The sequence below is a fragment of the Papio anubis genome, chromosome 9, assembly GCF_008728515.1.
Source record: "Papio anubis isolate 15944 chromosome 9, Panubis1.0, whole genome shotgun sequence".
In the NCBI taxonomy this organism is placed as follows: Eukaryota; Metazoa; Chordata; class Mammalia; order Primates; family Cercopithecidae; genus Papio; species Papio anubis.
Genome location: NC_044984.1, coordinates 7,109,458 through 7,125,099, shown reverse-complemented (window position 1 = coordinate 7,125,099; position 15,642 = coordinate 7,109,458). Strand labels below are relative to the sequence as shown.

General features: G+C 46.9%; 1 protein-coding gene across 1 annotated transcript in view; it reads left to right on the top strand.

Moving 5' to 3' along the window:
- Window positions 1-11,668: 11,668 nt before the first annotated feature.
- The window catches only part of LPCAT3 (lysophosphatidylcholine acyltransferase 3), a 42,557-nt gene continuing 38,583 nt past the window's right edge, over window positions 11,669-15,642 (top strand). Inside the window, exon 1 of the mRNA XM_003905895.4 lies at window positions 11,669-12,325. Within this exon, the coding sequence (XP_003905944.1) occupies window positions 12,175-12,325 (151 nt within the window). The 5' untranslated portion in view covers window positions 11,669-12,174. The remainder of the gene's footprint in view (window positions 12,326-15,642) is intronic.

The following is a 15,642-nucleotide window of genomic DNA, read 5'->3' as shown; positions in this document are numbered from 1 at the left end:
CAGCCAGATGTGAACAGGTGTTGGAACTACCAGCTGCAGAAAGGGGCTACCCACTACAGGTCTCCTCTCTGCTGAGAGCTGGACAGCCGTTGGGTCAACCTACCTGCAGAAAGGAGCTACCCACTATAGGTCTCCTCTCCACTGCGAACTGGACACTCTCATCAGGATGACCCACCTTGGAAAGGAGCTACCCACTGCAGGTCTCCTGAGAGCTGTTCTATCACTCAGTGAAGCTCCTCTCCACCTTGCTCACCCTCCAGTTGTCTGCATACCTCATTTTTTGTGGACCAAAAACTTAGGATCTGCTGAATGGTGGGACTGAAAGGGCTGTAACACAAATAGGCCTGAAACATGGTCCCCTGCTTGCCACATTGTGGGTGACAAGAAGGAGAGAAGAGCTGTGGGGCCCTCCAGGGAGCCCAGACCTAGGGGCTCCGTGAACCAGGGCTGTGACACCCTCTTTGGGGCTGTACGATTCCTGGTGTCTCCAAACTAGGCCCCACCATGTTCCCCTTGTCCAGACACATGTGGTATAGCTGGTCCAGCTGCAGCCTTGCATGGAGCCGGCACCTGAAGCTGCCACCTGCCCCGCCACAGCAACCTGCATGCCTGACTGTGTGCAGTGGCTAGACCCCACACTCACTCACTCACACACCCCTTGCCACTCTGCACCTGGCTTACCCTTGGCAGGTGTGGGATCCGGGCCAGTAGCGTGAGCTGACCACAGCCTGCCAGGCCAAGTGGGCAGAACAAGCCCAGTAGGCATGAGCAATACTCGGGCAGAAGGCACCACCGGCCACAGAGGTTTCCAGTGGGCAAAGTGACACCCCAAGGATCCCGTGACAACAGGAGTCGGGACAGTGGACATTTGGGCCACTTCTTTTTTTTTTTTTTTTTTTGAGACAGAGTTTCGCTCTTGTTCCCCAGGCTGGAGTGCAATGGTGCGATCTCCACTCACCACAACCTCCGCCTCCTGGGTTCAAGCGATTCTCCTGCCTCAGTCTCCCGAATAGCTGGGATTACAGGCATGCGCCACCATGCCCAGCTAATTTTGTATTTTTAGTAGAGATGGGGTTTCTCCATGTTGGTCAGGCTGGTCTCAAACTCCCAACGTCAGGTGATCCACCCACCTCAGCCTCCCAAAATGCTGAGATTACAGGCGTGAGCCACCGCACCCAGCCTGCCACTTCTTCATGTAACTTACTTGTGCCTTCATAGCCTGCTCAGCCCAACTGAAGTATATACCACTTCCATTTGATGATGGAGTTCTGCTGCGTATGCCCAACTTTATGGCTTGGTGGGTCAGATAACACTCAGCTCATGCTGGGCAGCTCAGGTTGCATAGTAACTTGGCGGCCCATGGTTAAGTGTTCAGTCTCTATGGAGACTCAGTATCAGGCTAAGAGCTGTTTCTTTTTCTTTTTCTTTTTTTTCTTGCAGTTTAAATTCAATAAGAGGCCGGGTACAGTGGCTCACGCCTGTAATTCCAGCACTTTGGGAGGCTGAGGTGGGCAGATCATGAGGTCAGGAGATCAAGACCATCCTGGCTAACATGGTGAAACCCCATCTCTACTAAAAATACAAAAAAAAAAATTAGCCGGGCTTGGTGGTGGGCACCTGCAGTCCCAGCTACTCGGGAGGCTGAGGCAGGAGAATGGCATGAACCCGGGAGGCGGAGCTTGCAGTGAGCCAAGATCACGCCACTGTGCTCCAGCCTGAGTGACAGAGCGAGACTCTGTCTCAAAAAAAAAAAAAAAAAAAAAAATTAACCGAGCATGGTGGTGCATGCCTGTAGTCCCAGCTCCTCGGTTGGGGGCTGAGGCAGGAGGATCACCTATACCTTGGGAGGTCGAGGTTGCAGTGAACCATGATCGTGCCACTGCACTGTAGCCTGGATGACAGAGTGAGACTCTGTATTAAAAAAAAAAAAAAAAAAAAAAAAGCCTAGTAATTATCCACCAAGGCTGGCAGGGCTTTGCTCCAAATCCTAAGGAACAAAGCTCCAAACAATATCCCTTTCTCCACTGACACTTCAAGCATCACTGGGTCTGCTAGATCATATGGCCCAAGTGATAAAGCAGCTTGCACAGCAGCCTGGACCTGTTGCAAAGCCTTCTCTTGTTCTGGCCCCTCTAAAAGCTAGCAGCTTTTTGGGTCAGTAAATGGGCTGGAGTAACACACTCAAATGAGGAATACGTTACCTCCAAGATCCAAAGAAGATCACTAGGTGTTGTGCCTCTTTTGGTTGTAGAAGGCGCCAGATGCAACAACTTATCCCTCACTATAGAAGGGATATCTCAACATGACTCACACCATTGGACCCCTACAAATTTCACTAAAGTGGAGATCCTTAAATTTTTGTCAGATTTATTTCCCACTCTCTGATACACAAATTTCTTTTTTTTTTTTTTTTTTTTGAGACAGAGTCTCGCTCTGTCACCCAGGCTGGAGTGCAGTGGCCGGATCTCAGCTCACTGCAAGCTCCACCTCCCGGGTTCACGCCATTCTCCTGCCTCAGCCTCCCGAGTAGCTGGGACTACAGGCGCCTGCCACCTCGCCCAGCTAAGTTTTTGTATTTTTTTTAGTAGAGACGGGGTTTCACTGTGTTAGCCAGGATGGTCTTGATCTCCTGACCTCGTGATCCGCCCGTCTCGGCCTCCCAAAGTGCTGGGATTACAGGCTTGAGCCACCGCGCCCGGCCCACAAATTTCTTATGAATAAGTCTAGAATAGGTTGGGCACGGTGGCTCAGGCCTGTAATCCCAGCACTTTGGGAGGCCGAGGCGGGTGGATCACAAGGTCAGGAGTTCAAGATCAGTCTGGCCAATATGGTGAAACCCCGTATCTACTAAAAATACAAAAATTAACCGGGTGTGGTGGTGCATGCCTGTCCCAGTTACTCAGCAGGTTGAGGCAGAAGAATCGCTTAAACCAGGGAGGCAGAGGTTGCAGTGAGCTAAGATCATACCATTGCACTCCAGCCTGGGTGACAAAGCGAGACTCTGTCTCAAAAAAAAAAAAGTCTAGAATAGTTGCCACTTCTTGTTCACTAGGTCTGATCAGCATAATGTCATCAGTGTAATTGATTGCAATTGCCAATCAATGTGATATCTTGTGGAAGGGAAAGGCAATCAAGATCCCAGAAAACTAAATTATGACATAGAGCTGGGGCGTTGGACAGGCATGGTGGCTTATGCCTATAACCCTAGCACTTTGGGAGTCTGAGCCAGGAGGATCACTTGAGCCCAGGAGTTCAAGACCAGACTGGGCAATATAATGAGACCCCATCTCTACAAAAATAAAAATTAGCCAGGCATGGTGGTGCATGGTAGTGTGTGCCTATAGTCCCAGTTACTCAAGAGGCTGAGGTGGGAGGATCACTTAAGCCCAGGAGGTCAAGACTACAGTGAACCATGATTGTATCACTCCAATCACGGAGAACCATGATTGTACTCCAGCCTGGGTGACAGAGCAAGACCCTGCCTCAAAAACAAAAACAAAACAAAAGCGAGCTGGAGAGTTGATATACCTCTAAGGTAGGACAGTGAAGGTTTATTTCTGGCTTTGCTGGCTGAAATCAAACTGCTTCCGGTAATTTTTGCTAACAGATATCAAGAAAAAAAGCGGCCAGGCACGGTGGTTCACACCTGTAATCCCAGCACTTTGGGAGGCCGAGGCGAGCGGATCACCTGAGGTCGGGAGTTCGAGACCAGCCTGACCAACATGGAGGAACCCCCATCTCTACTAAAAATACAAAATTAGCCGGGCATGATGGCGCATGCCTGTAATCCCAGCTACTCAGGAGGCTGAGGCCAGAAAATCGCTTGAACCTGTGAGGCAGAGGTTACAGTGAGCTGAGATCGCGCCATTGCACTCCATTCTGGCCAACAAGAGCGAAATTCCATCTCAAAAAAAAAAGACGCCAAGTCCAGGAATGAAAGCTATTCAACTCCTCAAGGCCCAGAGGCTACGGCAGAAGAGGTGGGCACATGAGATGGTAAGGGCTGATTTTGAAAGATAAAATAAGTTCAGTTTCTCTATAAATTAATCATTAATGTCAAAGGCACACTGATGCAAGACCAGCATATGGGCCCCTGTGTCAGATGACCAAGGTTTTCTTGAAGCAGTCACTGACTCCTCAATAAAAGTTATGAAGGTTATAAAAGGCTTATGGAAGTTATATTTTATGGTCAAGATTAAAATTTTATAGATTATAAAATTTTGAAAAACAAATGTAATTGGCTTCATGCTGTTTTTATTAAGGCTTGTTGTTTGGAAAATTGTCTCCCCTCTCAAAGAATGAAGATTTTTACCTTTTTTTCTGAAATCTTTCAGTTATCACTTCGGTTAAATGAATGACTTATTTTACAATGACCTGTGATCCTATTTTGTGATATCAAGTGTTGAAACCTTTGATACTTGACAAACTTTCCAAAATCAGATTATAAATTTTGTCTTTTTCTGACCTAATTATTCCTTTAAGATATTAGGTTCCCTAAATTCTAAAAATGACATAATTTGGCTTATTTGTTACAAAAATTATACAAGAAGCATTGTCAAATATAAAATGGTGGTGGTTTTCTCTGAACTGTATTTGTATAAATATGATGTTGGTATGTGTTCCACAGTTATGGGAAACTCCTGTAATTCTGATATGACTTAGTGTACATTATCAGTAATAATCAAAATTGTTATGTTAAAATTGTTGTGTACCACAGAAGTAACAAATTTCCTTGCCAATGTGTCTTTGACGATGGCTGCCCTAAAACTTTTTGTCATCCATGGACAATGGTTGTAATGTTTTGATCCTCTTTAGAAGGTGGATTTATAATCAGCTATAAAAGTCTAACAGGTGCTCTTGAATGCAGGTTTTTTATAACTTTGGAGATTGCGACACTGGAATAGAGGAAAAACTTTCCCCTATAGGACTAATAGGCTAAAATGTTCATGAATATCAAGCAGAACAGGAATTAACTGCATGGACTGAACTCATCTTTCTGACTTTTTGTTTAAAACATTGCTGATCCTGGCCAGGCATGGTGGCTCTTACCCATAATCCCAGCACTTCAGGAGGCTGAGTCAGGTGGATCACCTGAGGTCAGGAGTTTAAGAACAGCCTGGCCAACATAGTGAAACCCCCATCTCTACTGAAAATGCAAAAATTAGCCAGGCGTGGTGGCAAGTGCCTGTAATCCCAGCTACTTGGGAGGCTGAGGCAGAAGAATTGCTTGAACCCAGGAGGCGGAGGTTGCAGTGAGCTGAGATTGCGCCACTGCACTCCAGCCTGTGTGACAGAGTGAGACTGTATCAAAAAAAAAAAAGAAAGAAAGGAAAAGAAAAAGAAATGAAAAGGGGGTAAATGTGAAAGGAAAATCTTATGGCTCCAATACTAAACTAATGAGAAAAGTCAAGCTGGGAACTGTTCAGGGCAAACCTGCCTCCCATTCTATTCAAAGCCATTCCTCCGCTCATGGAGATAGATGCATATCTGATGGCCTCTTTTGGAAAGGCTTATCATAAACTCAAAAGAATGCAACCATTTGTCTCTTACCTACCTGTGACCTGGAAGCCCTCTCCCTGCTTTGAGCTATCCCCACCTTTCTGGAGAAACCAATGTACTTCTTATATATACTGGTTCTCATGTCTCCCTAAGATGTATAAAACCAAGCTGTGCCCTGACCACGTTGGGCACATGTCATCAGGACTTCCTGAGGCTGTGTCAAGGGTTCGCATCCTCAACCTTAGCAAAATAAATTTTCTAAATTAACTGAGACCACCTCAGATATTTGGGGTTCACACAGCCATGCCCAGCTGTTTTGCGTTATTTATTTATTTTGATACGGAGTCTCGCTCTGTCGCTTAGGCTGGAGTGCAATGGTGTGATCTCGGCTCACTGCAACCACTGCCTCCCGGGTTCAAACGATTCTTCTGCCTCAGCCTCCCAAGTAGGTGGGACTACAGGCGCCTGCCATCATGCCTGGCTAGGTTTTTTGGGTTTTTTTTTTTTTTGTATTTTTGTAGAGAAGGGATTTCACCATGTTGGTCAGGCTGGTCTTGAACTCTTGACCTCAGGTGATCCACCCAACTCGGCCCTCCAAAGTGCCGATCACAGGCATGAGTCACTACACCCGGCCCTGTTTTGTTCTTTTAATTTTTGTAGAGAGAGAGTCTCACTATGCTCCCCAGGCTACTCTTGAACTCCTAGCCTCAAGCTCTTCTCCACCTGGACTTCACAAAGTGCTGGGATAACAGGCATCATCCTCCATGCCCAGCCACAAATTTATTTCTTACAATAATGGTGAAAGACATGTCTTCTGGATCCTTCCAGTGTGGGTGAATAGTTCTTAAATGACAATCCCTCTAAATTTTCAATCTTCCTAAGCCTTTGAGTATCTTCCTCTACATTAAACCAAGGCAGGTTTGGAATTTCTGATTTACTCATTATGACCCACCTTTGATCCATGTCTCAGCCAAATAGCTAGACAAATTGTTAGAGCTCTTCCTAACTCTCTGAGTTGCAATATTAAATGTAGAACCTCTATTTAGTAAGACCATATAAATAAATTTGGCCAGATCCAGTTTTATGTTCCTTCCATTATCCCATGCCTTCGATATCCATTCCCATACATGTTCCCAAAATTTTTGTCTGTATAAATTAGACATCTTAAGCTATTCTTTTGGAGTGTCGCACACTTCCTCATGGGTCACACTTTGTCCCTCACCTTAGGGGCCCGCTGGGATTTGAGTCTAGTTACAGGTCTAGAAGCAAAGAGGGTAGGTGGGGAAGGGTCCTGAGGAGCATCAGCTTTGTCCTGCATGGCAACTGCATGGAAACCATTACAGTTTCTTAGGCAATGCAGGGTTAGTCCTCTCAGATGGGATGCTTCCACCAGGGATGGGAAAACCTCTTTCACTGGCAAAGAAGATCCATCAGAATTTAGGGGCTCAATGTCCCCAGCTTCCTCAGGGTGATGAGGTTCATAAATATAAAAAAGAGGGCTTTATTTATCATAAAGGGTTGTAAGTCTACAGGGTGGCCATTCTGATAGGCCAAAAAGCATAGCCTCCAGCCAGAAGCCAGAAACAGACACTTCAAGGGAGGGCCAAAGGGAAGAGAAATTTATGCTGAGTGGGGTGGCCAAATGTACGTATTTAGTATGTTATAGGAGTGATGAGTTTTACGAAAGGATAAACATACTCATGTGCAATTGAGCTTCATGCTTCTCCACGGGCCCCATGTTGAAAAACGTGGCATTAGGATGATCTAAGGGCAGAGTTTTTGGCCCTCTGGCATCAAAAGGTGAAGCAGAGAACATGAAAACCCTCACTGCACTCTCTGTAGACTGGTCAGAACCACTTTGTATTCAAAGCTCTCTTATCAGACATAAAAGGAGGGGACAATATGAGACAGTTGGTTGATATCACTGGTAGAGTCTTTTGAAAGAGCTAGTTTCTGTTTAGCCCTTAGGTTAGAAAACCTAAACGGGTTAAGGAGGGAGGGGTGAGCATAAGGAGGCATACCTGGCCTCATCCCATCACGACCAAGAACTTAGTTTTCAAGGTTACTCTGGGGTCCGCTTTGCCAGGAGAGGGTCCATTTGGTCAGTTAGTGGGGGCTTCAAATTTTACTTTAGTTTACAAGGGTATAGCCTATTGCTCCTCGGCTAAAAACTTGCACAGCATGTTATTATAATGAATATTGTGTATTACAATTATAATACAATTATAATAATAACTATTTGTGTGTATCTAAACACATCTAAACATAGAAAAGGTACAGTAAAAATATGGTATAAAAGATTAAAAAGGCCGGGCGTGGTGGCTCATGCCTGTAATCCCAGCACTTCGGGAGGCGGGCGGATCACCTGAGGTCGGGAGTTCGAGACAAGCCTGAACAACATGGAGAAACCATCTCTACTAAAAATACAAAATTAGCCAGGCGTGGTGGCGCATGCCTGTAATCCCAGCTACTCGGGAGGCTGAGGCAGGAGAATCACTTGAACCCAGGAGGCGGAGGTTGCAGTGAGCCGAGATCATGCCATTGCACTCCAGCCTGGGCAACAAGAGAGAAACTCCGTCTGAATAAAAATAAAAAATAAAATAAAATAAATTTTAAAATGGTACACTTGTATAGGCCATTTACCTGAATGGAGCTTGCAGGACTCACAGTTGTTCTGGGTGAGTCGTGAGTGTGAAGAGTGTGAGAATGAATGTGAGGGCCTAGGACACTGTCATACATTACCCTGTGTGATTGCCCAGTGGGCCTCTTCCTGCCCGCTGCACACACAAAATCAATTCACTGAGACCATGGCATTGCATTAGAGGAAGAGTTTAATTGATGCAAGGCTGACCATGCCACACGGTACATGAAGCTATTACTCAAATCAATCTCCCTGAAAATCTAGAGGCTAGGATTTTTCAAAGACAGTTTGGTGGGCAGGGGCCTACGGTATAAGTGCTGCTGGTTTGTTGGGGATGCAATCAGAGTGGTATGGCAAATGATCCTCATGCCCTGACTCCACCTCTGGATGGGGTCCATAGGACTGGGTGAGTCATGAGTCCAGCTGGCGTTTGCAGAAATGCCAAAATCTGAAAAGACATCCTAAAAGGTCAACCTTAAATTCTACAACATGATGTTATCTAGATGCGTAATTGGGGAAGTTGCAAATCTGGTGACCTCCTGAACAATGGTTGGGAATCACTTAATTATGCCTACGTTTTAGCAGAATTCAGGCCCCTTTCATAAGCTTAACCTGGTGGCCTTTCACTAGTTTTACAAAGGTGGCTTAGTTTGGGGACGGGCTATTATCCCTGCTTTAAGGTTAACTATAAACTACATTTCTCCCAAAGTCAGTTTGGTTTATGCCCAGGAATGACCAAAGATAGCTTGGAGGTTAAAAGCATGAGGGAGGTTGGGCATAGTGCTCACAAGTGTTAATCGCAGCACTTGGGGAGGCTGAGGCAGGCAGATCACTTGAGGCCAGGAGTTCAAGGCTAGCCTGACCAACATGGCGAAACCCCATCTCTACTAAAAATACAAAAATTAGTTGGGCATGGTGGTGCATGCCTGTAATCCCAGCTTCTTGGGAGGCTGAGGCACAAGAATTGCTTGAACCTGGGAGGCAGAGGTTGCAGTGAGCTAAGACCATGCTCCTGCACTCCAGCCTGGGTGACATAGCAAGACTGTCTCAAAAAAAGCAAGATGAAGTCAACTATATCAGATTTCTCTTACTGTCATAATTTTGTAAAGGCAGTTTAGTTGGACTCTATAAATACTATATGTTTAGGCTTTACTGAAGTTATAAATACATATATAATTTTCTTTCTTTCTTTTTTTTTCTTTTTTTTTTTGAGACGGAGTCTTGCTCTGTCGCACAGGCTGGAGTACAATGGCACGATCTCAGCTCACTGCAACCTCCACCTCCCAGGTTTAAGCAGTTCTCCTGCCTCAGCCTCCCAAGTAGCTGGGATTACAGGCACCCACCACTGCGTTTGGCTAATTTTTGTATTTTTAGTAGAGTCGGGGTTTCATCATGTTGGCTGGGCTGGTTTCGAACTCCTGATCTCAGGTGATCCGCCTGCCTCAGCCTCCCAAAATGCTGAGATTACAGGGGTGAGCCACCATGCCCAGCTTTTTTTCTGAGACACAGTTTTGTTCTTGTTGCCCAGGCTGGAGTGCAATGGCACGGTCTCGGCTCACTACAACCTCCACCTCCCGGGTTCAAGTGATTCTCGTGCCTCAGCCTGCCAAGTAGCTGGGATTGCAGGCGCCCAACACCACGCCTGGCTAATTTTTTTGTATTTTTAGTAGAGACAGGGTTTCACCATGTTGGCCAAGCTGGCCTCTAACTCCTGACCTCAGGTGATCCACCCACCTCGGCCTCCCAAAGTGCTGGGATTACAGGCGTGAGCCACTGCGCCTGGCCTATATATATAATTTTTGGTTTCTTTGCAAGACAGAGTCTCGCTCTGTCTCTCAGGTTGGAGTGTAGTGTCATGATCACGGCTCACTACAGCCTCAACCTCCCAGGCTCAAAGTGATCCTCCCACCTTAGCTTCCTGAGTAGCTGGGACTACAGGCGCGTGCCACCATGCCCATCTAAAATTTTTTTTTTGTAGAGACAGGGTCTGTCTATGTTGCCCAGGCTGGTCTCCAACTCCTGGGCTCAAGCAATCTTCCTGCCTCAATCTCCCTAAGTGCTAGGATTACAGGCATGAACCACTGTGCCTGGCCAATATAAGGCACGCAAAACTATACTAATTTTCCTTTCTGGATATATGCTGTATGTAAAGTATTAAAATAGGCATGGGATTGATAAATACCAAAGTCAGCAAAGTGGTGACCTCTGAGAAAAGAAAGCGAGAAACGCCCTCAGGAAGGGATATACCAGCTTTTCAAATGTATAGGTGATTTTTTTTCTTAACCTGGGGAAGTTATATTATCCTCTACTTTTCTGTGTGAATGAAATATTTCGTTTTTAAAAATTTTGCCCAAAAAGGGAGTAGGAGTAGGGAATTTGACAGATCTTTGTTTAAATTCTGTCTGCCGCTTACTTGTAAAGGAACTTACCCGGGTTCTTAATTTTTCCAAGCCTCTGTAAGAGGACATCATCATAATAAATATTCTATTGCACAGTCAAAGCAAGTGAAATAATACGGATAAAAGTGCTTTATAAAGTGCAAATGCTGTAAGAGTATAAGCTGTAATTTTACAAGAATGCGCCACAAATTATTGTAACTAAGAGTTATTGCAAGAAACTCGTAGTATTCCTTTGTTACATACTCTCACAGAACCTTGCTTGACCTTTTCCTTCAGAGCACTTACCTTCACTTGCAATAACACGTTCATTGATGCTATTATTTGTGCATCCTCCCACTCCGTGGTTCTGGGCTCCTGATTCTATTCCCAAGCCCAGCACAGTCCCTGGCACATGGTAAGTGCTGGACAGATTTTTTTTCTTTTTCTTTTTCTTTTTTTTTTTTGAGACAGAGTCTCGCTCTGTCGCCCAGGCTGGAGTGCAGTGGCGCGATCTCGGCTCACTACAAGCTCTGCCTCCCGGGTTCATGCCATTCTCGTGCCTCAGCCTCCCGCGTAGCTGGGACTACAGGCGCCCGCCACCACGCCCGGCTAATGTTTTGCATTTTTAGTAGAGACAGGGTTTCACCGTGTTAGCCAGGATGGTCTCGATCTCCTAACCTCGTGATCCGCCCGCCTCCGCCTCTCAAAGTGCTGGGATTACAGGCTTGAGCCACTGTGCCCGCCCTTGGGCGTAATCTTAACAGGATTACCTGTAGGAAGTGAGAATGGAAAGCAGGACCTGGAGATAGGACTCTGCTGTTTTACATTACTATACTGTTAGAACTTTTATCATAAACATGTATTAGTGCAAAACTATTTGAATTTTTAATTAAAATAATAAGTGTTAAATATGCATATCTTAATTTCATCGCCTCTCAGGGGAAGATCACGTTTTACTACACGAAATTGCATGGAAAAGGGATACATGAAATAAAAGGAGCAATGACTGCTCCTGGGGCACTGGGCTTTCCACTGAACCTCGGGGAGTGAAGGCGACTTTAACAGCCTAAGAATTTAAGAATGGGCCGGGAGGGGCCATTAGGGGGCGCGCGCGAGGCGGCGCGGGCGTTCCCGCCTCCCCGTTACATGCCCCAGTAACCTCAGCGCCGGCGACCGGGAGTAACCTCGCGCGCGGGCTGTCCCCCCGCGCCCAGACTCTCGCCTGCTCCCGCCTCAGCCAATGGGAAGGCAGCGAACGGGCCGGCCGGTTGCTCGCCCGGGAGGACTCCTCCCGGGAGCACTTCGAACGGAGTTGAACGGTCGCCGGGCCACGGGCTCAGACCTTTCCAATGGCAGCTCTGGGTCCCGACGCCAAGCCCCGCCCAGCCCTAGGCCTCCACCGTGTGCATTCTCGGCAGGAGTCACCTTTGCCTTACAAACCTTCAGACCCGCCCTCTTCCTACCTTGCCGCTCTAGGCCCCGCCCTCTGCGCGGGTCGGCCAATAACGGGGTGAGCTGGCGCCGCGGGGCGGGCCTCTAGCCAATGCGCACGCCGTGGGCGGGCCCCGAGCCGGAATTGGGGGTGAAGCGATAGCGTTTTGCCTGCATTCGGGGCGCGCGGAGCTGGGGGGTCCCTGTGGGGCGCCCGGAGTTAAGATGGCGTCCTCAGCGGAGGGGGACGAGGGGACTGTGGTGGCGCTGGCGGGGGTTCTGCAGTCGGGTTTCCAGGAGCTGAGCCTTAACAAGTTGGCGACGTCCCTGGGCGCGTCAGAACAGGCGCTGCGGCTGATCATCTCCATCTTCCTGGGTAAGGACCCTCCTGCCTCCCTCCGCCCCTCGCGGAGTCCCCGGGGAGTAGGGGAGGAATGGGGACAGGACCGCCCTCTCTTCCCGGAGCCACCCGGGAGGGCTGTGCCGGGTGCGGGTGTGAATCCTGAAGCACACCAACAGCTATTGAGGGAAGACAGAAGTCCTGTCTCGAGTCTGGGGAGCTGTGCCCTCTGAACCTCTTCACCTTTCTCTTCAACCCCTGCCATGCCCTCTGGCCCCTCAGTCGGGCCCCCGCCCTCTTGTGCCAGGCTCTACCCGTGCTCCCACGACCTGTCTTTATTTGTCGCTCTGTTGAGTTCCACTGTCTGGCCATGTGTCCTGCTCTGTCATTAATAACCACCCCGCACACGCGCGCATCTTATCGGTAGGCATAGGGCCCCTAACTTAGGAATTTTAGCCCTTTCGTCCTTTTCAGCCCCATATTCCATATTTCATATTCTTAGTGTCTGTTTTGTTTATTGCCAGCTTGTATTATACTTTCGTCTCTTTTCTGTCCCGTTCCTACTATTTTCTTCTTATGCCATGTTGCTTTTTTTTATTTTCCAAGCCACCTACCTGTCATTTACCCTGGAATATCATTTTAATGCTAGACTTGGGAAACAGGACTAACAACCTCCTTAAAATCGATCCATACTATTCCAAGCGTTTATTACACGTGTGGTTCAAAGGATGTGGTGTATCTGAATTTATGCCACAACAAGCTGTATTACAACTGGTTTATAGGCTTTTTTACCGCATCCTCACTCCATGGTTTAATACATGGAGGCAGCATAGTACAATGGAAAAAAGTATGGGCTTTGAAGGCAAACAAATCACACCCAGCCTTGTTGCTGCTCAGAAACTGAAGGACCCTAGGCAGGCCACAAAACCCTCTGGGGCCTAATTTCCTTATCTATGAAATGAGGACAACAGTGCTTACCACATAGGATTGCTATAAAGTCCTGTAGAAAGGCCAAGATTGGGAAGTACCTGTACATCTATATACATAAAATTTAAGCAGTTGGAACGTTCTATGAAGGTTATGGAACTTTAGGAGAGGGTGGGTGGGAAGGATTAAGCAAAAGCTATAAGTGGTGATTAGGAAACAGGACTGGGGCTAGAGCAGAGGGTTAGAGGTCTGAACCATGAGAAGTTTGAGATAAAGTTGGGCAGGAAAAGCCTTAAATGCCAGAGAGAAGTTTGGCATTTATCCAGTAGAAGCACTGACATATAATATCACCAGAGGGTGTTAACCCAATCTAGATAATAGGATAGGCATTAATTCATATTTAAACAACCTAGCCTAATAGCATTGTTATTTGCCTATTACATATCAAACCAAGATCTTCCTTTCTTCCAAATAAAGATCACCTTTTTCTTCCTCTGTAGAATTGTAAGATAGATTTTAAAGATGGAATGGAACTGGGGTTGTGCAATCTGCTCAGTGTCACCTAGACATCACCCAAATTTATCAGCACCCCAGTCTAGGGTTATTTGCACTACACCAGCTTTGAACTTCCTACTCTTTCATCCTTGTTTCTGACCCAGTTATTTGTTGACGTTGTAATTGGCGACTAGTGTTTACATTTGACAGGACGCAGTGGCTTATGCTTATAATCTCAACACTTTGGGAGGCCGAGGTGGGAGAGTCACTTGAGGCCAGCCTGGGCAACATTTTATTTGTCTCTGCAAAAAAATAAAAAAAAATTAGGCCAGGTGCAGGTGCCGGGGCTCATGCCTATAATCCCGGCATTTTGGGAGGCCAAGGCGGGCAGATCGCTTGAGGTCAGGAGTTTGAGACCAGCCTGGCCAACATGGTGAAACCCCATCTCTACTAAAAATACAAAAATTAGCTGGGCGTGATGGTGGGCACCTGTAATCCCAGTTACTTGGGAGGCTGAGGTAGGAGAATCACTTGAACTCAGGAGGTGGAGGTTGCAGTGAGCCAAGTTAGCACCACTGCACCCCAGCCTGGGTGACACAGCGAGACTCTGTCTCCAAAAAAAAAAAAAATTAATAAAAAAATGAGGTAGGCAGCGGGGCGCAGTGGCTCACGCCTGTAATCCCAGCACTTTGGGAGGCTGAGGCGGACAGATCAGGAGGTCAGGAGATTGAGACCATCCTGGCTAACACGGTGAAACCCCGTCTCTACTAAAAATACAAAAAATTAGCCGGGCGTGGTGGCAGGCACCTATAGTCCCAGCTGCTGGGGAGGCTGAGGCAGGAGAATGGCGTGAACCCGGGAGGAGGAGCTTGCAGTGAGCTGAGATCGCGCCACTGCACTCCAGCCGGGGCAACAGAGCCAGACTACGTCTCAAAAAAAAAAAAAAATGAGGTAGGCATGGTGGCTTGTGCCATGCCTGTGGTCCCAGCTACTCCCGAGGTTGAGGTGGGAGGATCACTTGGGCCTGGGAGTTTGAGGCTACAGTGAGCCATGGCACCACGGCACTCTAGCCTGAAGGATAGAGCAAGACCCTGTCTCAAAAAAAAAAAATAGTCTTACTATTAGTAAGTAGTTAGGAAACTGTTGGTTCTCAACAATAAATTGAGAATGTAACACAAGTAGCAACCAGTTATAAGGGGCAATCTGTTAAATGGAGTTAGGGCTGGAATTAGGACTTGGAATTCAACTTTTGTGTGTTGACATAACCTGCCTGTGCACTCCTGCTGGGCTATTGCTGTGTACTGTCATGGGGCATACAGCTGACTAGGAAATTGTTTTCTCCATATCCCACTCCTTCTCTCATCTTCTCTCATTACCACCAATCCTCAAAGTAATAAACACTTGATGTAATGCATCTACCACACTCCGGAGCCCCCTTGCTCATTCTACCATTTCCCACACCCTCCCTTCCTATCTCACATACACTGTTGCCTTCAGTAACTCATAGTATTTCTCATTTTTAGATCAACTTGGGGCTTCAGCTTGCCTCCTATCAGGTATAGCTCATTCATGTGGACAGGTAGGATTGTATTCCTAGTAGGCATAGGTTAAATACATATATGTAAATATAAATTGATTAAGCTTGCTGTGTGCGTGGTAGGAGTGCATTTTCGTTGTAAATATGTTTCCCTTACAAAAGGTTATTGCCACTTCTGTGTATTGTAACCTAGAAACCAGTAGACTTTCAGCAGTGGAGTTCCTGGTTCTTGAACCCAGCTCTCCCAGGGAACTGGGCTACTAGAGGAAATCCTTGCTGGAGGCACCAAGAAGCCTGTAGTTCAAAATGATTTCCCGTTCACTTTCCTGATTAGATGAATTCAGGTTAAAAACACCTCCCTAAATGCAAATACCCCAAGGGAAGAGTGAGGTAT